Source organism: Primulina huaijiensis, chromosome 9 (genome assembly GCF_012295235.1).
Source record: "Primulina huaijiensis isolate GDHJ02 chromosome 9, ASM1229523v2, whole genome shotgun sequence".
Taxonomy (NCBI): Eukaryota; Viridiplantae; Streptophyta; class Magnoliopsida; order Lamiales; family Gesneriaceae; genus Primulina; species Primulina huaijiensis.
Window position 1 is genome coordinate 21,061,546 of NC_133314.1, and position 27,250 is coordinate 21,088,795.

At 33.9% G+C, this 27,250-nt stretch overlaps 4 protein-coding genes across 8 annotated transcripts; 2 read left to right on the top strand and 2 right to left on the bottom strand.

Moving 5' to 3' along the window:
• The first annotated feature begins 5,060 nt into the window (after positions 1-5,060).
• Positions 5,061-8,159, top strand: LOC140984496 (uncharacterized). Its single transcript, XM_073451957.1, has 2 exons — positions 5,061-7,335; positions 7,431-8,159. Exons 1-2 carry the CDS (start codon positions 5,257-5,259, stop codon positions 7,875-7,877), a joined length of 2,526 nt encoding a protein of 841 aa, XP_073308058.1. The 5' UTR covers positions 5,061-5,256; the 3' UTR covers positions 7,878-8,159.
• A 91-nt stretch (positions 8,160-8,250) lies between these two features.
• Positions 8,251-18,747, bottom strand: LOC140984497 (uncharacterized). 2 transcript variants are annotated; one of them, XM_073451958.1, is made up of 14 exons: positions 18,367-18,747; positions 16,861-16,942; positions 15,032-15,135; positions 14,342-14,468; positions 13,873-13,967; positions 12,471-12,594; positions 12,259-12,339; positions 11,214-11,312; positions 10,158-10,316; positions 10,003-10,063; positions 9,833-9,903; positions 9,573-9,617; positions 9,217-9,390; positions 8,251-9,120 (listed from the first exon to the last, which is right to left on the bottom strand). In XM_073451958.1, the coding sequence occupies exons 1-14, from the start codon at positions 18,402-18,404 to the stop codon at positions 8,548-8,550; spliced, it is 1,833 nt and encodes a 610-aa protein (XP_073308059.1). In that variant the 5' UTR covers positions 18,405-18,747; the 3' UTR covers positions 8,251-8,547. The 2 variants fall into 2 exon arrangements, with proteins under 2 accessions (XP_073308059.1, XP_073308060.1); XM_073451959.1 differs by lacking the exons at positions 16,861-16,942; positions 18,367-18,747 and adding an exon at positions 15,213-15,354.
• A 2,176-nt stretch (positions 18,748-20,923) lies between these two features.
• On the top strand, positions 20,924-22,005 carry LOC140985317 (heavy metal-associated isoprenylated plant protein 19-like). The gene is made up of 3 exons (XM_073453139.1): positions 20,924-21,013; positions 21,147-21,228; positions 21,583-22,005. Exons 1-3 carry the CDS (start codon positions 20,981-20,983, stop codon positions 21,846-21,848), a joined length of 381 nt encoding a protein of 126 aa, XP_073309240.1. The 5' UTR covers positions 20,924-20,980; the 3' UTR covers positions 21,849-22,005.
• Positions 22,006-22,231: 226 nt separating this feature from the next.
• On the bottom strand, positions 22,232-26,134 carry LOC140985315 (protein FAR1-RELATED SEQUENCE 7-like). Of its 4 annotated transcripts, none has more exons than XM_073453137.1 (2): positions 25,737-26,134; positions 22,232-24,668 (listed from the first exon to the last, which is right to left on the bottom strand). In XM_073453137.1, the coding sequence occupies exon 2, from the start codon at positions 24,647-24,649 to the stop codon at positions 22,367-22,369; it is 2,283 nt and encodes a 760-aa protein (XP_073309238.1). In that variant the 5' UTR covers positions 24,650-24,668; positions 25,737-26,134; the 3' UTR covers positions 22,232-22,366. The 4 variants fall into 4 exon arrangements, with proteins under 4 accessions (XP_073309238.1, XP_073309236.1, XP_073309239.1 ...); XM_073453135.1 differs by having other exon boundaries at positions 22,232-24,684; positions 25,737-26,133; XM_073453138.1 differs by lacking the exon at positions 25,737-26,134 and adding an exon at positions 25,459-25,728.
• Between the last annotated feature and the right edge of the window lie 1,116 nt (positions 26,135-27,250).

Here is a 27,250-nt window from a genome sequence, read left to right on the forward strand (position 1 = left end):
CATATATATAAGTATCTCACTTGGTCTCACCTTATGTTTTGTCACTGTACAAAGCGAAAGTTTATGCACTGTAGTGTTCTACATTTTCTTAATTTTTCTCTTGATTTCAAATTTAATTTCATCATCTATTGGTCTTTAAAGATATATTAGAATTTTTTCTAAACATTTAATCTTAAATGTGATCAATTAACCAAATAATTATTATACTTTGTATACAATAATAAATAAATTAATATCTTTGAAAATATAAAAAGTAATATATTGAGAAGAATAAAAAAAGAATGTTAGAATTAATACTATAATTATCTAATGTAAATATTAAATTTAACATCCTACATTCGAAAATGTGTTTATTGAAATAAAGACTATGATGATAAACTAAAAATAATATCTTTAGGTTTTGATGTAACAGTATACGCTTGAGCCTACAATTGGTATCAGAGCCCAGATCGCGACTTTGATTTTTATTTATTGCAATTGGTGCAATTATTAGGAGATAGATTGTTTGGTACAATAATTTTCCACGATGGGTAGTCGCTTGAGCTGTTGTATGATTTAATTAAAGATTTGACTTGCATAGTTACCTTCAGTTATAGTTTTTGGTAAAACGACAAACGCTCGATCCTATATTATTCGATTGTAAAGCTAGAAGAAACAGGTTGCATCAACTTTTAGTTTTGAATTGATCCCTTACATGTTACTCGGTTTTTAAATTTAGAAGCATTCTACAGTTTTCAAATATTATTATATATTGAATTATAATTTATACCTTTCAAATTGGATAAATACAAAATAAAACTCATGTAAATATTATTAACAAAAACATTTAAATAAAATATTAGATTTGTCGATAATCAAAATAAGAAATAAAAAAATTTTGATCTTTGAGTGAGAAATAAGATATTTAAATAAAGTTATAATTGTCACAATGAAATAGTGCACCTAAATGAATTTATCACTGTATTTTGAAACTAAAATGTCAAAAAAAAATCTCAACATATTATTTTTATATCATATTTAAAATAATTATGAATCTTAAATTTTATTATTTTGAGTTGGCTTTTGTTATGAAAAATCATTGTGAATAAATTGAATTTAAAAGTTCTTATATCTATGTATATCACATATTAATATATCAACCTAAGTCCAGGTAATAAAAAACTAAAAAATAAACTTATTCATCTTCAATGTACACAAATTATATAGTAAAGATATATGACATTTAAGACAATGAAGTAGAATAAATGTTCACATACAACAAAATATATACACAAGAAAAACAATAAATAAAAATATTTTTCTAGATATAAATATTTTTTTAAAACTTTTTACAGTGAGTTGGAGAAGATAAAAGAGAAAAAATATTAAATCTTTTGGGATACACAAAAAAATAGAAATGGAAGAAATGTTTGACATACTATGAATTCAGTTTTCAAATTAAATGTATACTATAAAGTTATATTTACCGTTCAAACTTTATAAATGCAATGAATTTTTCTCAATATAAGAGTACACAAATGTTCCCGTTAAGATATTTAAACAATTAGAAAAATTAAATATATTATTTTTCTGGAGGTAATATCAATATGACATTAGTAATTTGATTGTACTAATTATACTTATGAGTTGATATGATATAATAAATTAAGTGTCATAAGAGTCAGTAAAAAGATGATTTATTGTCAAAAAATTTATTATTATAAATTGTAAATAAATGACAACATTTAATCCATATTTTTTAAAATCAATCAATCAATCAGTACTTTTTATGTGATGATAGATTGTTATAATGATTAGGGGTGAGCATTCGGTCGGTTTTGTTACCGACCGAACCGCATTAGTCATAATCAGATCGAACCGAAATATTTAACAATAACCGAACCGACCGAATTAATTTTCATAACCGATGAAAATCGAACCAAATTAAAATCGGTTAATACGGTTGGTGACCGGATTAACCGATTAGTTTTAAAAAAATTCGTGATTTAACTTTAATTATATATGTAATTTTTTTAACACTACAGTCTACACAACTGCATAAAAATAAAATCACATACATCACAAATTTTTCTTTAGAATTAGGGCTGATTTTAAAATTAAAAAGTAAAAATTTAAAAATATATTAAAATTGATAAATAATAAAAATTTATTAAATAATAATATTTATTTTATTGGTTAATTCGATTAGCCGATTTTAAAATTTTGAAAATCGTAACCAACCGAATTAATCGATATAACCGAATTTTTTAATTTGAAAACCGAATTTTCGAATTGACTCGGTTCGGTCGGTTAATTCGATTTAACCGAAATTTTTCTCACCCCTAATAATAATGTGTAGTTTATATGTTATCAAATATAAGTGTCTAATAAATTAAAGGTGACTAAGAAAGTAAAAGCATCCAGTAGAAATTGTTGTCAATTTACATGAAAAAGAATAATAATCAAACAACATTTTGAATAAAAAATTGCATATCATTGATTGTCAAAAAAATTGTAATAATTGAATATTATAATAAAATATATGCATTATTAAGAGAATATGACAAATAACAAAAGAAAACAATATGAAAAAAAAGATATGATAAAGATTTTAGTATTCCAATTTTTTTTTTGAAAATTTAAAAAATATGTCTGTTTTTTTTTTCAAATTAGTTACATATGATAATCNCGAATGATATTAGCTGGATGAAACCAAGACAATTATTAGTATAAAATTGATGTTATTTTTCTAAGATAACGATTTTATGATAAATTATTTATAATATTTTTTTATTTTTTCTATAATATTTAATTTGCTAATTTTTATCTTTAATTTTTTTTATTGTTCTTGACAATTTAGTAAATATTTATAGCTTACTTTAAATAATTCAAATTTGAGAAAAATAATTATATGTTGTAATATGATATTTGGGTAGGATATGAATATTCAATCTTCCGACATGTATGTATATGATGGTGAAATTAAATATCCGATAGGGATGAAGATAATAATGAATATAATAAAGGAAAAAACTTGTGTGGGACGGTCTCACGGGTCGTATTTTGTGAGACAGATCTCTTATTTGGGTAATACATAAAAAAATATTACTTTTATGCTAAGAGTATTACTTTTTATTGTGAATATCGATAGGGTTGATCCGTCTCACAGATAACGATTCGTGAGACCGTCTCACAAGAGACATACTCAATAATAAATGATTGTCGCATCAATCTAACCTCCTTGGATTGGGCCAAGACGGCAATTTAACAATTATTATTTAATTTTTTAAAAACAATTTATAATTTTTATTTACTTAAATGTTCTATTATTTGTTTAAATAGTAATAACATGAGAATGAATTTATATACAGTAATTAAGTAGCGATATTTTATAAATTATATTTGATGAAATAAAATAATTATTGTTAAATAAATTTTTTTTAAAATATTTGGTGCAGGAACGTGAACAACCACCACGATCTGTATACCGTGCACGTTGTGACCACGTGTTTAATTTGTTACTTGAATACGAATCTATGACTAGTATGCTTTACGTCCGTAGCGTAATTTGTTATTTTATTAGTTTGAAGTTTATTTCGTATGTATCGAATGATAGCGATGGTGAGTTTTTATATAATAAAAAAAGAATTAATACATAAATTTGTTAAATATTTTATGCTAAAATTTTTATAGAAAATATATAAAGTAATTTTCTTGTGAGACGGTCTCACGAATCTTTATATGTGAGACGGATCAACCCTATCGATATTCATAATAAAAAGTAATACTCTTAGCATAAAAAATAATACTTTTTCATGGATGACCCAAATAAGAGATCCGTCTCACAAAATAAGACCCGTGAGACCGTCTCACACAGATTTTTGCCAAATATATAATATACTATGCATATTCAACATTGTGTTTTTTCAAATATGTTGCTGATTTTTATGTAAAGAATTTCCGCCAAACAAAGGTTCCGTAACTTTACCAGACAGCGTCAATGCATATCCGCACGCGGTTGCGGACTTCATCGGAAGAAATAATTTCAAAAAAACAATATCTGTTTAAATAATACATAAAAGTTGAAACTTAATTAAAAAAGTAATTTTTGCCAATTTTTTTCTATAAAAAAACTAAACATTAATAATTCATTCATTGACCAATATAATCGAAGATTCCATATCGTCGTATTAAAGTGAAAAGTAAATGGTATTATTGATCAAACACAAAAATTTATGTGAAATCGTCTCACAAAAGACGTATAAAAAACTTGATATTTTCAAGGGAGAAAACAAAACATTTTGAAATTGAAAATAGAATATTCAAATGGGAACGTAACAAATACTCTTGCGCTCGAAGAAAGCAACAAATTCCAACGAATAACAAAGCAAACTTTAACTTCACTGTTCACAAAAAAAGACTTGGAGGTATTTATTCAATCCTTGCAAGCCAAAGACCAGCTAACGTGCCCTTCTTACACACATTACAAAAACATTCAAAATGCAAAAAATGACACCTTAATTCCAAATATTACTCAATATTCAACGATCAATTCGAATAAATCTAATCGACGACTTATAGCTAACCTAATCCATGATTATTTTAATCTAATCCAAGGTTGTCATTATCACCGTCATTATTATTATAATAGAAAAAGAGTACATAGATGATCGATTGGTTCACATTAATCATTATAGGATACAAATCCTAATCAACTTTTCAATAAAGAAAAAGAAAAAAAGTGAGAAGGTCATTTATTATTGGCATTGGATCAATGACTTCAAAATTGATTCCTTTTATCATTTTAAGTAATATATTAAAAAATAATGTCCAAATTCTTTTTTTGGGGCATCGAACACCAAAAATGACCGTGTCTTAGGAATCCAACCAAGAGTGGTCGAGAAACGAGGATGTAATGGGCACAGGCTTTTGGCTCCAATATTATATATGTGTAATAATCCAATTGGCACATTAAAATGTACAAATTCTGTGAAAAGAATAGCATCGCCTAACAAAGACAAATGAATAGAAAAAAATATCTTAACTTCCCAACAAAAAANAGTAATATTTAGGAGGATAAATGTAAAGAAATAAGCAGCCTTTGAGAGACATGTTTGTGATAAAATGAACCTAATGATCATTTAGCCTACCTAACACTGCTTCATTCAAACAAGAACCTAAACTTCGTATTATCTGCATTCTTGCAACTCAAATATTCAATCCATTTAGTTCCATTTGAATCCGAGGTTCTGAGTCACAAAACATTTCAACAGCTCAATGGATCCTAAGCCATCACCTAAAGATGATGACAGCGTCCATCTGCCTATCTCTGAGCTTGAAAGAAAGCTCTGCGAAGCAGAGATCGTTAGTCCAACAAGATTCGAGCCACGTACTTTCAGCGAACTGGGTGCACAAACCTGCAGCTCCGCAAATTCGGTGTCTGTAAACCGGCCAACTATTCGAGCTCCTGAAAAAAAGCTTACGCTTTTTGCCCTCCGCCTTGCAGTGCTGGAAAAGGCAGCCTCAGGGATTGGGACTCTCAGTTTCATATGGGCTACGGTTGTTTTGCTCGGGGGTTTTGCCATAACTCTTGATAAAACAGACTTCTGGTTCATTACTGTGATATTGTTGATTGAAGCGGCTAGGATATTTAGCAGAAGTCACGAGCTTGAATGGCAGCATCAGGCTACATGGTCCATCACCGATGCCGGGATCAATAGTTTCCGTGCTCTAAAATTGAGCTCGAACCACATCATTGAAGCCGCAAAGACAGCCTGCAGACCGGTTGTTCCTTCAGGAAAGAAGAGCCAGCAGAGTAGGGAGCTAGCATTGACAACTTCTCAGGCGAGCAGAAGGGATTGGGGTGTGAAAAAGATGCCTAGTCGAACGTGGACAAATTCCGAGGTTCCTCTTATTCCTTATGGAAAATGGGTGTTCTATTCAAGAAATATCAGCAAGCTTTTGTATTGGCTACAACTGGCGTCTGCCACAGCTTGTGTGGTTCTATCCCTGATAAAGCTTGTGCACCGGAACTATGGGGAAGTGGAGAAGAGTGATAGCGATAAAAGGAACCGGAAATCGGCTCTCATCATATTCTACTCATTGGCTTTGGCTGATGCATTGCTTTTTCTCTTGGAGAAAGCTTATTGGGAATGGAAAGTTAGCGTTCAGAAGATATTGGATCAGGTGAGTAAGGAGTGTGAATTGGGTGAATCAGGTTTGATTTCGATTCGGAGATTTTTCTATGATGCCTATTCGAAATGTGTGAATGGAAGCATATTTGATGGCCTGAAAATGGACATGACTTCATTTGCTATGGAGTTGTTGGAATCCAGCTCCTCTGACGAGCAGCTGATTGGAGCAAGAATCTTGAGAAAATTTTCTACCATTCCGTGTTTTTCTGAGGACACACTTCAGAAGATTGGGATCAATTTATCTGTTATGGGGAGGATGGTGGAAATGTTGAACTGGAAAGATCCTCAAGAAGAAGAGATCAGGTATTCTGCAGCCGAGATTTTAGCAAAATTGGCCGGTATAAAGCAAAACTCGCTGCGAATTGCTGAAATTCCAGGTGCTCTGGAGTCAACGTCATGCCTGCTACATGTCAGCAGAAGCCACACTAGAGCTACCGATGAAATCTCCGACAAAAGGATAATCTTTGACAATGAAAACTATGGTTCTTGGACGTTCAATCACTTGGGGCTTCAGATTTTGAAGAAACTAGCTCGTGACCACGATGTCTGTGGAAAGATCGGCAACACGAGAGGTCTGCTGCCAAAAATTATCGAATTCACTCATGCAGATGAGCGGCTGCTGAAGAATCCAACTGCGGCACCATCTCAAATTTTGACAGTGAAACGGTCATTGCAGGTTCTAAAGATGCTGTCCAGTACCTCGGGTGCTGCAGGCAATCAATTGAGGAAAGAGATATCAGAGATAGTATTCACAATTAGCTACATCCGTGATATATTAAGATTTGGAGAAAAACAACCGGGGCTGCAAATATTGGGAATCGAAATTTTAACAAATCTTGCAACAGAAGATGAGGCAACAAAGATAATTGGAGGTACTGGTGGGGTGCTTAAGGAACTGTTCAACATTTTCTTGAATGATGAATTACCGGCAAATAAGAGTAACGTACGAGCAGTTGCCGGAGAAGCATTAGCTATGTTGGCTTTGGAGAGTCAGGATACGTGCGAACGGATTCTTAAGTTAGGAATAAACGGGAATCTGATAAAAGCTCTGGAAGCTCCACTGCTTCGCATAAATGCAGCAAGAATCGTGCGAAATTTATGCGCCTATAGTGGAGAGGATTCATACCATCAACTAAAGAATCTAACTGCTGCAGGGCCTATTGTAAGTATCTGTGTGGTGTGATATTTTCTTCACTAGACTCTTTTAGTAAATACAGGAACCGATTCTAAATTTGTAACTTCTCCTACTTACTACAGGTTCTTGAGGCCATAATGAAGGAGGAGGACAAATTGCAAGAAGTAATGACCGGAGCGGCAGGTTGTATTTTCAACCTCATGACATCTGAAGACTCGAAAATCATGCTTAAGAAAGCGGGATTAAGAGAATTCGACCTGGCTCGTCGCCTTCTCATGATTCTGAAGAAGTACCAGGATCCATCAATTAAAGTTCCAAGCATAAGAAGGTATGCAATAGAACTTGCAATATGGATGATGAGAGATGATTTCACGAATACTCAAAGTTTTATGAGCTTGGGAATGGAGAGGGAGCTTAAGTCTGTAATAGAGACGACATCAGAGCTGGAGAGTTTCAACATTTTCTGTGGAGCTGTTGGCCTATGCCGCCACCGAATATCAATGCACTCATTGGTTGAAACAGCAATAAAAATGTTGGAAAATGAGCAAAAGAACAGGGACGGCATATAAAATATTTTCCATGCAAAAGCACCCCGAGATACGTAGTCAGAACAGATGTAATAATCGCATAAGGATCCAACATTCTTTAATTGCTGGAGTATTTTACCATAGAAATCGAAGGGTATTCTATTTATCATCTACACCAGTAGATATGTTCCAATCGATGCACATCTAAGTATAAAGTGAGTTTTCAACACTTGTATTTCTTGATTATCTTGGAGTCGCGTTGTGCAGTATTTCTTTATTGCACAACATAACAAGCTATAACACTTCAACATATTTCAAGTTCAACTCCCCGTCGCATTTAATTCAATACATTAATGCAAGCCAGAAAAATATTCGAGTACGTGAGATGTACAACTTATGTGCATGTTGCGAGTCATGAACGCTCAAATCCATCCCCTTAACATAAATCAAATCAATGAGTTATACAACAAACTGGTCATATCTAGAGAGGAGCACGAAGAAAGATTCGTATGACAGAAACTATCAACTGTACAGAACCTGGGAAAGAATATTTGGTACACAGTTACAACAACAGCAGCAACAACAATTTAAACCACAATCCTTATATTTCATCGTGTTCCTTGGTATACTCCTCTAAAGACCAACTACTTCACAACACTACAATTTTGCAGGACACTTTCAATATATGCATTCTTCAATCATGAACTAATAATCATCTGTTCCTGAAGAAATTGAGATCCCAACGGCGTAACAGGCCATCCATGATATTGCTTGTCGGGTTCTTCTCAACTTTAACGACGACTCTCGTCTGATCATTCATGTCGGCATCGAATGTACCCTGACTGCCTGATGTTTTATCACCACGAGATGTCACCCCAGTAGTTTCTTGTCTTGGATGCTGTGCAGCATCATTTCTTGCCCAGACATTTGAATAATCGACAAAGTCACCACCAGGTAAATTGCCATTACATGGTGATGTGTCGCTTGGAGAAGTTTCTTCCGTCTTTGGTCCTGAAATTGGAGAGCAAAACAGTGGAGATTCTAATACTGATTTGCTCCGGTTAGGAAGTGGCATCTGGGATGCTGGTTCGTGATCCTTAACAGTTGATGTGGTAATTGAGTCTGTTATTATGGAATCGCTCCAGTTAGAATCCCCTTGTTCATTCTTTAGTGCTGGTTCTGGTTTCGTTTCTGGTTCTGGGAGTTTATTACCACCGTTGGATGATGGTTGAGGGTGTGTAACCTCCAAGTCCTTCAGCGACTCAAGCACAGCTTCCATGAACATCTGAAAATTTGGCAAAAACCAACAAATAACATATCATTCAAGGCGAAGAACATGTGGATCTAAGGAGATTCATCCCCAAAAAAATTCGAATTTTACCCTTTCTTCTTCCTCCACGTTGCTGGGGAAATCTGACAAAGTATCGAGAGGATACTCAACATATTCATCATCATCAATTGACGCAGGCTCATGAGAACAATGACTGCCATTGGAGAGTTCAAAGCTGATCATACTAGAAGATGATGGATGAGAATCACATCCCCTACTTTCCACCTGGAGAGTACAGAGGATCGTGGTGAGTCAGATGCACTGAAGAACTGCATCTATTGCACAAAAATCAGAAAAAGGTATCATTCTGGTACGTACATATTAAAGCACAACAAAAAGTGTTCCCAATATTTGAAACTATACCAGGGATGTCCAATTAATATTTGTGCTAAAATTTATAGAGATACCTGCGTATCAAGTTCATTATTTTTAGACGAAATATCAGCGGGAACCTGCATAAAACAAAAACAGCAATCAGCCATTTGCCACTGATTATTGCAGAAGAAAACCACAATATCTAGTGGTTCCATACCCAAAAGCTTTGGCGTGGAGAATGAGCAAAAGGAAAAACCATATTAACATATTTCAAATCATTAATCTCTTTATGGTGCCAAGGTAACCCATCTTCCTTCCACATTTGTCACTGTTTTAAAGAGATATATCTTACCACTATTGTACTCATAGGTCTCCTGGATCGAAGTTGTTTAATGGCATCCTCGGTGCTACTAGTTGTTGCACCTGAATAAAAATAAATTCAAGCAAGCGTGTCTATTTGAGAAAAGAGAAAAATAAGATTGAAAAGCACAAAAAACTGAGCAAAACAATATGAGCGTTTACCAGAAGGTGAACCCACTAATTCATCAGAATATTCCGCATCACGAGAAGTGCTCAGACTATTCTGGAGGTAATAAATGAACGTTGTGCTTTAGTCAGAGATTTAACCATTAGAAGACTGCCAAATCAATAGTGTCAAAGAAAGGAAATCAATTTACCTTCTCGAAGTAGTCTCTAGTCAAGTTATAAAATGCACTTTCTATTTCATCCTCTGGAGGTTGTAATACGTTGTTGAAAAAAATACAAATTGAATCAAAGTAAAATTGAGGTCGGGGAGAATTGTGATCACCCTCAAATTTGATTATATTTTTGTCCCCCTGCAGATTTACGGATATAAGGGCATGGACACAAAAATAACATGAGATAATAGCACAAACATGTCCCATGAAAAACTTACTATCATTACCACTTATTAAATATTGAGAGAGAAAAATTCATCAAAATATTAAACGAGGAAAATTCAATCAGAGTTGGAAGACAGATATTGCATAATAAGGAAAAGATTAGTCATCAGCTGGAGTGAAAGTGGTGAAGCATCCTCTAACAGAAACACTTCTAATGGCACTGCGAATCTTAGTTAAATGAATTAGAGCATACATGAACGACCATGAGTTATTCTCAATCTTGTGCTCGTGCCCTCGTGGGTTTTCACATACGTCATTACTCATAGTATTATCTCACCTCTGACAGTGTTTTCTTTCGTCTTTTTTAACTAACAAACTCAAGATCTCTAGGTTTAAGTACACAGGTTCCTAGAGTGTGAGTACCAATTGAGCGTAGCCCATGGTCGTTACAATACTTAAAGCTGGATGTGTTCCGAGTGTTGGGAAGACAAAAGAAACCACTTCTAGGGGTGAGATAATGCTACTAGTAATGGCATGGGAAAGCCCACGAGGGCACGAGGCCCAAGATTGAGGATAGTCCATGGTCGTTATAGTAACAATAGCCATCCATGGTGAGACTCATGTTTTTCTCACATTTGGAAGGATAACTGAAAACATTATCCTTGTACCTAGTTTTGGACATATGCTGATTCGACAGGTTGAACAATCAAATCAAACTCCATTTGAAATGAAATGCATTTAATGAAGGGAAAAAATTATGGCATCTGCTTTCACAGGCTATTAAAAAATCATCTACCTTAGATATAGTTCATTTAATTTTGTGACAGGCAAATAGCATGGACAGACATGTATCAGTCTCAAAGAAATTACCATATAAGCATCAAATATCCGATCAGAATGATGGGGTTGTATGAAATCATCATCAACGGCGTGACCAAAAAGAACTGGAACAAAGCAAGATTTTGCAACCTAGAAAATAAGCAAGTAGTCAATTTCATTAAAAAAAAAATACACAAACAAGTGGTTGTAACCTAAAGACCCAGAAAAATGGATAAAGAATCACCAGGCATAGAAACAAGTATCAGCTAAATAAACTTCAAAGAAAATATTTTTTTTTCTTCATGGTTAGTCAACCCTAAAATGGTGTCACCAGAATGGTCTCAGATGGAATGGCCTCTTTCGCCTTTACCAAAATTAAACTTTTATTGGATCATTCTGAAGTGAGTCACTCGATCTAAATCCAAATAAACTTGGTCGTGCTTTGCAACCAAACTTAAGAAATACACACTACCGGTGACGACTAACAACCATGAATTAGAAAACTCGAATTCATAGTGTCTGGGTGTTAAGTGACACAAGTCATCCTTCAACCGTGTATAAAATTGGCATGCTACCAATTTTTATGCATATCACTAGTACAGAATAAGAATTTCATGAAAAAGAAAATTATCTCCTCATGGAACAAAAAAATCACAAAATAATGTGTGTTCACGTATGTAAACACATGCACACCATGTACAATATTACCATCCATAAAAAAATAATTCGTGGAAATATATTTAAAAACCATGTTTATCGATAAATAAATAAGTAACCAATTCCAGCCCACACAGATATACAAGCAACAACTTATATACCACGAACAATTTTTTCTACACATAAATATGAGCATTGCTAGTTATTAATACACTTTATTTTTAAAATTTCTCATATTCATGAAAGTGTTGAAAACTTAGGAAGATTTCCTACACCGTGATGTGTATAAAAACCAAGTGAAGCTACAATCTTAAGAGCAGAATGAGGAAGTTGGAAGAAAGTCTATATGATTGGGTCAACGTACATGTAAATTAAAGAAATATAAGGAACATAAATAGCTTAGGGTACACTCATGATTAAAGATAACAGTTCAGGATACCTTGATTGCATTGAGCTCCATTATGTCAAATTTTGCCTTTTTCTGAATAGCTCTACGCATATACTGGATTGCAAACTTAACCTGGAAATGAGAAAGTACAAAACTGTTTGACAAACAGTGGACTGGGCCCAAACTAAAAGAATGGATAACAGACGATGACTCATGTTCATACAACATTGACCTGAAACTAGGTTGATAAATTGGTAGCTTACAGTGAATCTGGGAAGACGAACTTTGTAAGTATCAACCAATTCCATCATCAAGTCAACTAAATCAGAGAAGGGGCTGTCTAGCACCATTCCTGCTATGGAAGGATCCTCAACTCCATACATCAAGCTGAAAGAGTAGAATGTCATGTCTATTGAGCATTGGCATAGTCCTATAACCGACACAGAACATCTGCAAACTTGGAGCAAAATGATGCCCCAATAATCACACAATGTTTATGTCCCCCAAAAAAATCTTCTGTGCTTAGACAGCTAGAGAAGCTATCCTTTCTGTTTTTGCTCCTTCTAAGCAGTATGAAGAGAAAGCATTATTTATATGCCTTCGTACATAAGACATCAACACCCAGCTTGCCAGTACGTTGATATAAGGAATTCATGAAACAGTCCCGCCCGACTTTATTAGATATCCATCAAGTCTTTTATTCCATATAAGCTTGTAGATAATATCAGGTATTGGTTTTACACAGATACACAGAGAGCTTCTAGAGAAGTTCCCTCCACCAAGATAACTATTTAACTAAAAAATACAAATAAATAGAAAAGGATAAAAGCATAATTATTTGACAATGTATCCAAGCATGGCACACCTGCAATTCAAACCATTGTTCTAAAATGCGGGCTTAATTGGTGCCTAAGTGGAATGTGTGAAGTGTGGGCAAAGTGTAACGATATGGCCAAAAAGGGAAAAAGGAACCGTCAACACATGAGTTAACTATATTAAGAGTGTTTAGCATCCAATAAAAGTGTCCGCTTTTTAGTTTTAATATTAATATTACAATTTATGTTATTTAATAAAAAAATATAAATGCAGGGTTGATGAATAAGAAGATGAAACAAAATAGTAATGCAACATTGTTGAACAGTCAAATGATGAAGGATAAATTAGAGAGTTTACTACCAAATGATGCTAGTAATAGACAACATTGGATAGTTCAAGGCTGTAACGATGAAGATCTTCATCAATACCTTACAACCTATAAAAGATATCAATGCTAAAACAATTAGGGACTTCGACGAAAATGAATTTATATCGGATACATGAAGATGATTTTGATGAAGAAGAGGTTATTTAATCCGACAAAAAAGTTAAATAACGCTTGGGCTTTTTTGGTATCAGGTATTATTGTAGGAAACTATTAATAATTACAATTTTGCGAATTTTGTATTTTTGAGAACTTGAAATGTCGTGAATTTAGTCTTAAAATTTATTATGTTCATCCATAATTTTATCTATTGTTTGGCCTGAGATACATAAAATTATATTAAATTTTAAAGTATCTATTTACGCTTAAACTCCAACTAAGTATGTTTGCTTGACCTCGACAATTCGCCACAGTGCTTTCTAGAACCTTGACTTTAACCGAGTGACAAGAATAGAGAAACTAACCTAGTAACAGCACCCATGGAGCGGCCCCATAAACCAATCAAGGAAACGTTCCCATCCTCCCTTAGATATTTAACAACAGCTTGGAGATCATCCTTCTGCAGAGTGACCACCACATTGGATCATTAGAATACAGGACTAGAATCTAGCGATTACTGAAAGCTAGTAAAACATAGCTGGGATATATGGCATAGCATTTGATATCAGACTGGAGAATAAAATCAAAAAATGAGCAGAGAAATTAATATGGACATATTTATTTTAACTTGAAGCTTTTGCAAGCTGCTAAAAATTTACAATTGATAGAAACTTTTTGCACTTCCAGGTTCCAAGTTATCAAGCATTTTTTTAATATCTCCTCCTGCGGAGTTATTTCTAGTGTCCAAGATTTCTTGACAGATGATAAACAGATGGGCATATCAACGGGGTCAGATAACATGTGATGGCAGGACATGAGGTAGTAACCACTTACTTCATTCCACCCCAGAGTGACGTGTTCTCCTCCAGAGAGTCCAGAACCAGAGAAATCAAGAGTAAAAACAGTAATATTTGACGGTAACAATATAATGGCAGCTTCACTGGCATCTGTGCGGCAACCACTGAAAAAAGATGAAAGACACATATTAAACAAAAAATATGAGAGGGAACAATCTTAACTTCACATACCTAGGTCTTACGTATATTCAGTGTAGAAGCCTTACTTCCCTTGAATTACAGGGACATAGCAGCGCAGGTACATTTTATAATCATATTTCTGAAGCCCAATATTAAACATTAATATGTGGGTAATGACTGCATGCACATCACGTGATACCGGAACTAGCTACTATATCAAAATAGACAGTGGCATGTACTAAGCATAGAGAGAAAGGAAACAGGCTAGTCAAATTCACACTTGATGTGCAGCTTAGGTAGTTATCAAACCCTAATAAAGTGCAACCGATCTTGCCAGATGGTCAACTAAGGACAAAGAAACAGAAGAGAAACTAACAAAATAAAGACATCAATGACCAGAAATTTGATCCAAACATACCCAACAAGTTCTCAGGAATCACTCACTATTTTAAATATCATGGATTGGAACTCAACCACATGCAAGAATGCTGATACAAAAACTTCCATGTCCAAACAGAGGTTTCTTCCACTAACCCGAATTACTGACCTATTTCCATGGCAGTAAATTACACAGGGTAGTGCATTTCCTTCAGGACTGACTATAGGCTTGTAATGGCTACATTGAAGAACATCTCCTCGGCTATTTATCACCTGAAAGATTAAAAAAATTTATATTGAAAAACTTATTTGTTAATCAAAGTTCACACAAAATGAAAAAATTGCTCCACCCGCACAAGATCCATTTCCCATTACACATGTGGGTCTTTTTTCTACTATCCAATATTTTTGTAACTATTGTAATTCTTCAGCGGGTATGATGTGACACTAAGATTTTCTACTACATATTTTGAGAGTGGCGCCAAAGACATACCTATTCAACTGATAGCAGTAAAATATCCCACGTTAACCGAGGACCTCACTCCCAAAAATGGAAAGATCAATATTAAATGAACCAATTCAACAAATTTTTGCTTCTACTGTTCAAAATATCTCTAACCCAAAATTTTGTCAATGTAAGTTGTCTATTACAAGAAATTCAAGCCTGTGGCCTAAAGAGAGTATTATGTAGGAAATCCATTTTTTCCAACACTATGCCACAATGCTTGATTCCACTGACAATATATTAGTAAAATGATGGGAGTCTGGTTATAGCTAGTGCAATTTGCACTATGGTTGGCTAGCTTACCAGTGATTAATGGTCTAAAAGACTAAAAGTACCACACCAAAGACCAAGCAGCAATGGTGGTTCAAGACAACATTTAAAAACAGAAAGTGAAACACAGTACAACAATCGCTCTTTTATGCCAACAACATTCTAACAACTCTGTTTTGCTCTTGAAATGTGACGACAAGGATCTATAATATGAGGATAAATAAATTAAAAAAATGTGATAACATAAATATTTTTAAATCCAATTGTTATAAAACTCGAGTCAAATGCAAGAATCAAATGTTAAATGAGGCAAGGAAGCGGAGTTCTATCCTTCGCACCAAACAGTGCTTAAAGGTATTAAACAAGGTATAAATAACAATAAATGGAATAAAAATTTAATGCTCCCAATAACTAATCCTACTATAGTTGTCAAATGCGCAAAAAGCTTAGCGAATCACAAAACCAGCGCTTCAGTGCACTCCAAAGCGTGCGCCTTCCATGAAGTGCACGATTTTTTGCATTTTTTTGTGTTTCATAGAAAAACAGCTTTTTTAATTTAAAAAATCTAACAGACGAGAAATCACCAACTACAAGTATAATTTCTCCTATATTTATTAAAAAATAGAGCAAGAGAAACCCTAATATATTGTTGTAGCCTTTGCCATTTGCCCTCACATTTAAATATTTGATACTTGAAAGATGAAAACGATGATTATTTAATATTTGATATCTCATGTTTCATATTTTTTAAAATAAATTAATTTTATTTTTATTTTTTACAATATTTTATTTATCGCGCATTACATGTGCTTTGCGCTTTAAGCCCCAGGATACCTAAACGCTTTAATGCGCCTTGCGCTTTTGACAACTATGAATCCTACGCATATCATGTCCATTTTCTACTGAACAAATTTAAGACGATAAATGAGCTTCAAGAATCCATTTTCAGGGCAACTAGATGTACAAGAAGGATTATAGATAGCAACATGCAAGGTGTAAGAAAATGGACGACAAGATGTACAAGAAGGATTATAGATATAGCAACTTGCAAGGTGTAAAATTATCAGGTGTTCCTTTCTGATTCAACAGGATTTTATTTATAAGAAACTTGAAAAACAACCCATTACAGTTGCAAAGATTGCAAAAAAAAAAAAAGAATTAGTGAGAAAATAAGACAGAAAAAGATAAGTGAATCCAAGTACTACACGTAAATAGTGTCTCACCTCCAAATCTTTCCTTTGGTACCACTTGCCTTTCAGCGTAAATTCTTTATCTAACAAATCATTTTTTGGATTGTATTCAGCTCTGTATTAAAAAAAAGTAGATAAATAACTGAATTTATTCTCATGGCTACAAGATCCAAAAAATGGGTTGAGAAAGCATGTCAAAAAAATTCTCCGACATTTATCATGTTTTGTTTAAAAAGCAACAAGGACATCTCAATTTCTTAGCCATAAAAAAGTTGACTATTTTTCATAATGCATGTAGAGGAGATCTTGCACATATCACACTCAATTATTTGGTCTAGGTGCATCTTCATGACTTAGATTGTCTCATAAACTTGTTCCATCAAATTTAGATAACCAGTAAGCCAGACAGACCATAGTTACGTCCACGACATGCATTTTTTTGCTCAATCTAGAGCAGAAATTTTAATCTCACCAAGGCTTGTACAATGATGATTGAAACATGAAGCGTGTTTTTATATCACATGGAATAAGTTATTTTCTGTTAGCTAATAACCCTCAAGCATAATGTTCTAATTGTACCCAACCAGAAAATAAATTGAAGGTTAGTTGGTATTACTCTTACTCATTAGTTCCCGGTCATGAGATGTGATAGTGAAAAAATATAATGGTGGATAAGCACAGCACTATATCTAGGCTCTTCTCACTTAGGAACGTTCTCCCACATTTTATTAGGTGAAACTACATTCCAAGAAAGTTTTTATCCACCAACTATATATTCTATTTTTAGTTCAATGGTTGATAGACTCGATCAAAAAACTATTCTGAGAATGCCAAATAAGGTATTTAGAGATTAAATGATAAATGACTTCCAACCAGTTAAGCACCGGCACGTCAATTACATCACTAGGTTGAAAATTGTATCCTGTGATTGAATATTTTGAACTATATGACAACTCCTGTGGACACTTTAGCACCTTCAGAAACATTTCCCCAAATAAGCATACTACTTGCTGGCATAGTTCTCAGTAAAGTCCCTCAAATAGAAGTAACAAAACTCTAGTCTAAATTAAAAATGCAGCGACAGGGGTGCGTTGTTCTTCTTCAAGTGTTAGTATCTCGACAAAACAGAATCTTTCCATCATGCCCACAAGTCATATAGCTTGCGAAAAGACAAGTAATCCATTTAAAATAATTGTCGAGACTTAAAATTCCAAACACTAAATAAGGAGAGACAGAAAAACGTTAGTATTATAGAATTTGAACCTAGCAATTCAGCAAGTAAAATTATCAAATGTAAACATTAAAGCACCAAATCCGAACAATATCAATAAAAAGTAGATCAAACCAATCAAACAACATATTAATATTAATACAACCAATCAAATACAAATAAAAAGTAGTTAATTTCAGCCAGACCCAGCAACCTATAACGTATTCTCAAAAACAACCNCAGATAAATAAATATATGCAGTGTGAATAAACCTAGACACGGAGTTGAAAAAGATAAGACGAAAGCAGTAAAGATTTGATTTTTTTCACCTGGGTGGTCTTATAATGAAGTTTATAAGCTGTTCCATGGGAAAGATTCAAGCAATCAAGATCCACCCTTTTCCCTTCTAGTCTATATGGAAACTGGTCTCTTTTCCCCCAAAATTTTCAAAAAGTTGTGCAAGTTAAAAAATTTTTTGCTCCGAACAAACAGAAACAACAAAATTAGAAGTTGCGGAATATGATTCGTAGTTTAGATTCAAAGAAAATAGAGTGTGAAGGTTGAAAAGAAGTAGCACTAGGAACGGGTCTTTGAATCTTTGGTGCTCTATTAGGAAAAGAGAAACGAATCAAATTGGAAACCGGCCCTTGTGATTTCTTACTTTGGTGGTCGTTTAATGTACCGTGAATCTGGATTTCGTTTCTGGAAAACGAATTTTACTTTTATATTAAGAAATTTATTATTCCTTGATGATTAATGAATCTTTTCTTTTTTAAAAAGAAAAATATAATGGGCTGTCATTGAATTTGTATTATATTATGTGTTGACACAATGATCTATTGTTTTAATTAAATTATATTGATTGTGATATTTTGAAATAGTCTAAAAAATATTATTTGGACAACTAAATCATTAATAATCATGAAAAATTATTGAGATTATATATGAGATTGTTTTATTAGTTAAACTTGTTTGACGAATTTTAAATCTGATTTGAAAAATGAAAAATATTATTTTTTGTTTCATTTATAAATCGGATCGATCAATATAATCTTACTCAATATCTATATAATGGAAATACTTTATGATAATGTGATTCTAACATACAAAATTAGGTAATAATAATTTTTAAATGTCCTTTAGTTTTTTTTTTTTTTGAAGCATTAAATATCCTTTAGTTAAGGAGCGCAATCACCTCTCCTGTTATTATGTCATCTTGGAGGCTGCGTCTCTTCGTGTTCCAATAGCTAAGTTATTAAAAGACAAAGTTCTGACTTTATCCAAACAAAAAATTTTAAGCACCTAACCCTAAAAAATAGTCAATTTTTACTTGTTTCCATCCAAAAGTTTATGTAACAATTTTTTTTTAATGGGGAAAGAGTTTCTTATAATAAGATATCGAACTTGAGATTTTGTCCAAAATTTAAAAGAGTAGGTATCTTGTGAGACGGTCTTACGAATCTTTATTTGTGAGACAGGTCAACTCTACCGATATTCACAATAAAAAGTAATATTTTTAGCATAAAAAGTAATACTTTTTCATGGATGACCCAAATAAGAGATCCGTCTAACAAAATACGACCCGTGAGACCGTCTCACACAAATTTTTGCCAATTTAAAATCTCAATATCATATGATTATAAATTAGAATAATGCTAAATATACAACCAATATATCGTTACATCGATATTTACAACTATTATATCGCGAGATTTTGTATTCAAAATATATTGAGATTTTGACAAATTGAATTTTTGTATTGAATTTTTTGTGTTACACAAATTGATGTACAAATATAGATGTACATATAGCATCACTCTATAAGTTATTGACCGTTTGTGTGATATTCACCCTTAAATGAGGGGAGAAGTTCACAATTATCTCAATAAAAATGTTTAAACAATAATCATTATTAAATATATAAGAGACTCACAATTATTTTAATCTTCTTCACAATGATCTCCAATTTTTTCTCTCAAAATTGTGAAAATATGACATTCAGGTAATTTTTTAATCTAATAATAATTAATTTAATTTTAAAAAAATACAACTCCTGCACATGAATTATAAAGGAGAAATGAAAAGAAAAGAGATGTTCCTCAAATCTCATCTAAAATTAACGTGTTATCCTATGGTTCGAAATAAGCAAATGCAATGTCACCATCTTTTAACAAACATCCTTACGCCTCAATCTTTATTGGATAATTTTTTGAACTTAGCTTGCTTGATTCTACAACCTAATTTTGTTTTTATGTATTGATGAATTAAGATAATTTATCTCGTACGTATAAAAATAGTACTTTTATAAGTAATTATAATTATCAACAATAACCCGTTTTTAGTTGCACGATTTATGCATTTGATCCTTTCTAATTTTTTAAAACTTGTAAATCACTAAAAAAAAGTTTTAAATTTTTTTAAAAATTATCATCCAACACCAAAAAAAATTGAGATTAGCTACATAAAATATAAATATTGTCGCAAATTTACGATGGAAATAAGAAATATGTCATCGATATAAATTAATGATCGCATTTGTGTTCTATCACTAAATCGACAGTACAAATTCCTTCACTAACTCTTTTTACGGATCTATCGCTATTCACAATCTTTTTTGTAGAGCAAGATTCAATCAGCTTCGTTGAATGAATAAAATTAAAACCAAATAGAAGAGGAAACTCATGCATTTACTAAACATGAGTATATATATTTCATGGTCCTTGCTTCTCAATTTTTTTGCTACATTTATTCTCAACAATTTGTGAAGATTGTTTGTTATGTATGTAAGGCGATTGTGGCACTTCCTACCAGTCTTATCTCAATCGGGCCAACAACTAACAGAATTAACTGTCATATAAGATTTCCAAATTACCCTTGAACCACACACTAGATTCTGGTTAATTATGACAGTTTTTTCACATTCATACTTAATTCTGATCTTTAATGGCTGGTAAAAAGAAACACAAGGATGACAAAGTAAGATACATGTACACCTTTCATCGATAAAAGTAATGTTATATGCTCGCATGCATGAAGAATACTGAAATTTTTTTTTCTATTAAAGAAGTAATTATATCGTCCAATTCAAATTTACTGCATGCACATGCAGGTTGTGGTTGCAGAATTCAAGGTTTCCATGTATTGCAATGCATGCGAAAGAAGTGTTGCCAAAGCCATTTCCAAAATCAAAGGTTATCCATTCCTCTCGGTTTCTAATACATCATATTAGTGCTTCAACCTGCATTTGCCATGCTAATATCACTATATATAATGCGAAATGAATATGCCAAAATTAGGAATATTGTCATTCAACAAATTGGTTGGAAATTGTTATTTTTTTGGATGACGAGTGAAATAACATGTTTTAGAGAGTCGAGGACGTAAAAATTTTGTGGGGATGATCAGATGGATCGAGGTAAGTGTTCAAGGAGTAAGTAACATTAAGTGGATGTCGCATCATGTACCAAGTAAAAATACGAAGGAAGAAACATGCAACTTGTTATGCGCTAAAATCCATCTTCGCTCTATTTCTATAAAATAAACAGGAGTTGAAAAGTTTATAACAGACATGAAGAATCACAGAGTGATGATCACTGGTAGAATTAACCCTCAAAAGGTAATGAAGAAGTTGAAGCGAAACACCGGAAAGAGGGTGGAGCTTGTGGATGAAGAAGATCATGACAATAGCGAGGGGAACAGAGGGGATATGGGGGAACAAGTAATGGATTTTTGGATGGTTGATCGTCTTGATGATAGTGAACTTCACATGATGTTTAGTGATGAGAATGCCAACGCTTGTTCGATAATGTAAGCTACATTATTGCACGTACGAATCAAAGCTGCTTTCCTTGAAAATAGTAAAAAGACGAGCATTAAAAAAGGCAGAGCAAGACGGATGGCAGCAGTGCGTTACTCATTTCAAGCCTTGTCACCATCTTATAAAAAGTCTAGACATTGTTTTATATTTACATAGGATATCATACCCACACATCGCCTTGTTGGCCCTGCATAAATCAGTTAGCACACGCAAAAATCGGGTGACTGATACGCTTTGGAGTGATAACATCTTCATTTAAGCTCTGTTTGATTCATATATGAAAGAGGTTACAATTAAGAGCCAAGATCCAGAACTGAGACGAGTTTAGAGATGATAAAAGATAAACAGAAATCTATTTTTTTTTTCGACAGAAGAAATCTATTTAATTACATTGCACAAACCAGGTAAAGGTAGCCACAATAGGAGTTACAAGGATTAGAGTTCAGAACTCAAGTTGTCTGACATAAAATCGTAGGTAAAGGATATGTTCTAACCTAGTCTTGAGATGTTTCCTAGTTCTGCCAACAGAGATTCCTCCTTCCCTCCTGCATGATTTCAAAAGCAAGCTTGTATCTTTCCAAAGATGCTGCTCCTGCCTCGATATAGTTTCGTGCTTCTTCTCTTAAACTCCAGATCATCAAGGGCTTAAAATCTTGCGATCCACCTCCTGAATCAATGTCTCGTAGAATGCCATACTTGGCATTTTTACTCCACCGATGCAAGATATAGCAAGATGGAAGTTCCCTTATATTCATAATTTGAAACACCTTCAACGAATGCCTACAAAGAACGCCTTCAAACTCGAACATCTTACAACTGCAACTGATATTCAAATTTGATGTATTGAAGGCAACAGTATTCCTCTCATCACCATTTCCACATTTCTGCACCAGATATCTACTGATGACTCCTTCGACATTTATCTTTATTCCTACATAACTGTAGCATTCCAAAAGTTCCCTTTGAAAAACTTTAAACATTGTCATTGAGTAGAGCCTTCTACATTGTGCTTCTATAGGGTCTTTCGTATGCAAAACCGCCTGCAAATTAAATGAGTTAAAGTCTTCCTTTTTTTCTTCTTCACGGCGCTGTTCCACAGCTTTCTCATATCGGAAAACAAATTCACTGAGAGACGTTTGGGCAGTCAAATGTGTACTAAAATAAGATTTTAAGCTCCCATCCACCGGAATTCCAGCAAAGAATGTTCCCTTAATGTGCAGGGGAACCCAACTTTTTCGCATTCTATACATCTCCTTTAACCATGCATTTTCTTTCAGATTATATTTGTTCATAAGCACATTCCATGCAGAATCAAATTCATTTGCTGTCTGACTCTGGAAAATGCAAGTTTCATACTCGTATTTGAACTCCGCATTCATGGATCGTAAGGTGCCTAAGTTCTCCTGCTCCTTGTCAAGAATTTGCCAGGCAGAAAAACGATGATGTGTCCCAGGAAAAACTTGTGCAATTGAATGCTGAATGGCCCTGTCCTGATCAGCTATTATGGACACAGGACGACATCCCGACATTGCCCTGATCCAAGTCCTAAAAATCCAAGTAAACGACTCCTCAGATTCATCTGCAATTAGAGCACAGCCAAGTAGCACTGGCTGTCGGTGATGATTAACACCAACAAAAGAAGCAAATGGCACCAAATAACTATCTCTCCTGTATGTAGTATCAAAGACAACTGCATCTCCAAACTGGGTGCAGGAGAATCTAGAACGAGCATCGGCCCAGAAAATGTTCATGCCTTTACTTTCTCGCATTTCCACCGCATAAAAGAATCCAGTATCTTCAACTTGCCGAGATTGAAAGTACTCAAGTAGCATGCTATACCAATCACTTCCAATGTTACTTTCTCGAATTCGTTTGACAAGGCTAAGTCCACCATTTGATTCAACCAAATCCAAATTTTCAAGTACACTGATTCCTTCATCTCCATAACCTTTTGATGCAACAGTTACTGTTCTACTGAGATCTATTGGAGTATCAAATTCATGACTGTGTTCCTTATGAAGACGATCAACCAACCATCTTCCCGATTCTTGTCTTTGTATTCTCATGTATGCTCCACAACCAACTCTTGAAGGGTGTTGGTGCCCTTCCTTTGAGCACACAAATCTTCGTGATGTAATTGATCCGTCAAGTTTTGAACGAAATAACTGGCCTATCCTGATTCTGAACCCTGTATTAGCTGCATATGTGTAATAGAACTTATACGCCTCATTTGCTGTGTTAAATTCAAGACCTTTATAAGGTTCACCAATGGGTCCGCAAATACCATCTATCTCCTCCTTTTTGAGGCGTTTAACATCGATAACCCCAGATGGACCGTCATCCTCATGTGATCTAATTCCAGTTCGACTAGCCCCACCAGCTGATGGTCTAGGAGTTGGAAAATTTTTCCTTTGTATCCTAGGCGGGCAAATTTCTCCAGAGGTTTCAAATTCATGATTATGTTCCTTTTTTATATTGGCCAAAACCCACTTCCCAGAATCAACCTTCTGCACTCTAATGAAAGCTGAACAACCAGTTCTTGTTGTTGTCTGAAATCCCTCCTTTGAACACACATATCTCCGAGAAATAACAGAACCATCAACTCTGGATCTGTACAGCTGGCCAATCCTAATTTTAAACCCCACTCGTGTTGCATACGTGCTGTAAAACTCTTGTGCTTCTTCAGATGAATCGAACTCTAACCCCACACGTGGTTCCATCTGAGATTCTCTTTCATCATCATTATGTCCATTGCTTTTTGCAACAAAAGTGTCTGGTCTTGTACTGACAGTCATGAAATTTCCCAACTCTTCCCTGTTCATTTTAGATTCTGCAGACATCAGCCAAAAATGGAATCATACAAAAAGCATCAAACCCGTGTTTTACACGAATAACTGTGAAAACAAAACATACATTTCCAATTATGTTTATCTTATTCAAATTAAATGGATCCACAAATAAATATGAAACAAATAAGGTCATGGGCAGAGATGAAGACAGAACATAACCAAAACAGGTCCAATAACAGCTCTTTGAAGCACAAAAATACCAAAAGAACAGAAAGTTTATACAGCAAATGATAAAATTATGATATATTTTGGACAAAAATTATATCTTTGTCGACAAATTCGATAAAATTTGTAGACCCAGCTATCTGTATAGATTGGGAGACATATTTTATCAAATTTTGAGAACAGGAGAGAGAGGTTAACCGTACAAGTACCAAGAGAAACTGAAAAAACATTTCGAAGCGGCACATAAGACTGAGTAAACTTGCATCTGAAAGCAACTTTTTGGTGGTCATTTTTCATGTTTTGTGAGCAAAAATCATTCCAGGAGCTCATAGTCCGGAGCACATACAGTCAACAGGCTTCGTCAGGGCTTGTTAATGTTTGATGAAACTACTTCAGGTGATTGCAAATATCTTTTTCTTTCTTATGGCAATGTTAGATCCAGTGTATACTCAGATAAAACTTTACAAATACACGACGCTCTAGTGTTAAAGTCTACATGGCTTCTTTCTTCTCAGGCAACACTGGTCAGTGTGAGAAGAAACGAAAAAACAAAGCTGAAATGAATAAATAATAAACTCCATTTAAATTACCTGCAAATGATTTTCAGGTGTTGACAGGATACAGCTAACCAGATAAACTACTTAAACCAGCTGCTTAGACTAAGTATGCAGAATACAATGGAAAATCTCAATTTTCAGTTCCCAGTCAAAAACAGGGGGAAAAAAAATCCAATTTCTAGATCACCATAAGCTCTCAAACAATTGACCCGAAAAATAAGAAAAATTCAGTCATAAAACCTATGATGCACAACCAACAGCAGAAGAACAGAACATAAACGTCAAACAAAAAAGACTGGATTAGGTTTCACCTTTAGCATATATCTGTGCTGAACAAAATACAAATACTTTGAGTTAGTGCCACCTTAAAAACGCGGAATACTTCACTAATTCGGCAAGAACTCGCTCGCATTATACTGCCAATCGATTGATTCAAACACAAAACCCTCACTTGTCAAAAAGCGAACCAAAGTCACAAAAAAATGATAGTTTAATCGGTCTAGCAAATTAAGACGAAATAAGGGATTCGATTTAAGATTTTTAGCAAAATTCGTAGATGAGCTTCATTTGTTTGATACTGAGCCAAGAGTGGAACAGCAGATGAGAATTTCGAGACTGCTTCGGGACGGTGGTTTACAACGGGTGGGCGTGAACTGGGACTTGGTGAGGGTGTAAAGTCAACTGAAAATTTTGTGAACCGAAAGGTTTTTTCAAAAAAATTAATATTATCCAATCCGACTCGACTTTCCAAAACCATAATGTTTTTTTTTTTTTGTATACCTAGAAAAGCTAAATGAAACTAGGAAAAAAATTTACCAAGCCATTTCACGTATCAATTTTATGAGACGATTTTTTTACCTGACTCGACCATTGAAAAAATATTATTTTTATACCAAAATATAATTTTTACTCCAGCATTTGAACAATTTCTGGAATAGACATGCACAATGGGCCAAAAAAGATCAATGAACCGAAAGACCTATAAACTTGCAATATAGGCGGTATCATAAAAAGACCAAATTTTCCAAGAAAGTGATAAAAACATGTGGAGTAGGTCTCTTGTGAGACGGTCTCACGAATCTTTATCTGTGAGACGGGTCAATCCTACCGATATTCACAATAAAAAGTAATAATCTTAGCATAAAAAAATAATATTTTTTCGTGGATGACCCAAATAAGATATCTGTCTCACAAAATATGATCAGTAAGATAGTCTCACACAAATTTTTGCCAAACATATGAACTCACCCAATGAATGAGATTGGCTCCAACACTTGAATTTTTGTCCTGACTTGTGGCTGAAACGAGCATCTGCACCGATTCTTCAAGGAACCAAAGAATAAAATAACACTCCAATAATGTATTTGATATATTCATATTATATTAGCAATTATTGATCTAAAAACTTTTTACCTTCTACAAGACATTAGATAAAAAGTTTTGGGGGGAAACGTATTAGGTATTCATATAAATAAAGGTGTTATTGAATTATTAAATTGTCAAGTATTAAGGATAAATCTAACAATTTTTTACGAAGATACATTTCAAAAATGAGTGTGCCAGTGTTTTTATGCAAAAATTTGTGTGAGACGGTATCACGGATCGTATTTGTGAGACGGATCTCTTATTTGAGTCATCCATGAAAAAGTATTACTTTTTATGCTAAGAATATTACTTTATATTGTGAATATGGGTAGGGCTGACCCGTCTCACAGATTAAGATCCGTGAGACGGTCTCACATGAAGCTCACTCATGTTTCACATGAAGCTCACTCATGTTTTTAACTAACATGATATTAGAAGCTTCCTACCAAAGCTTCAAACA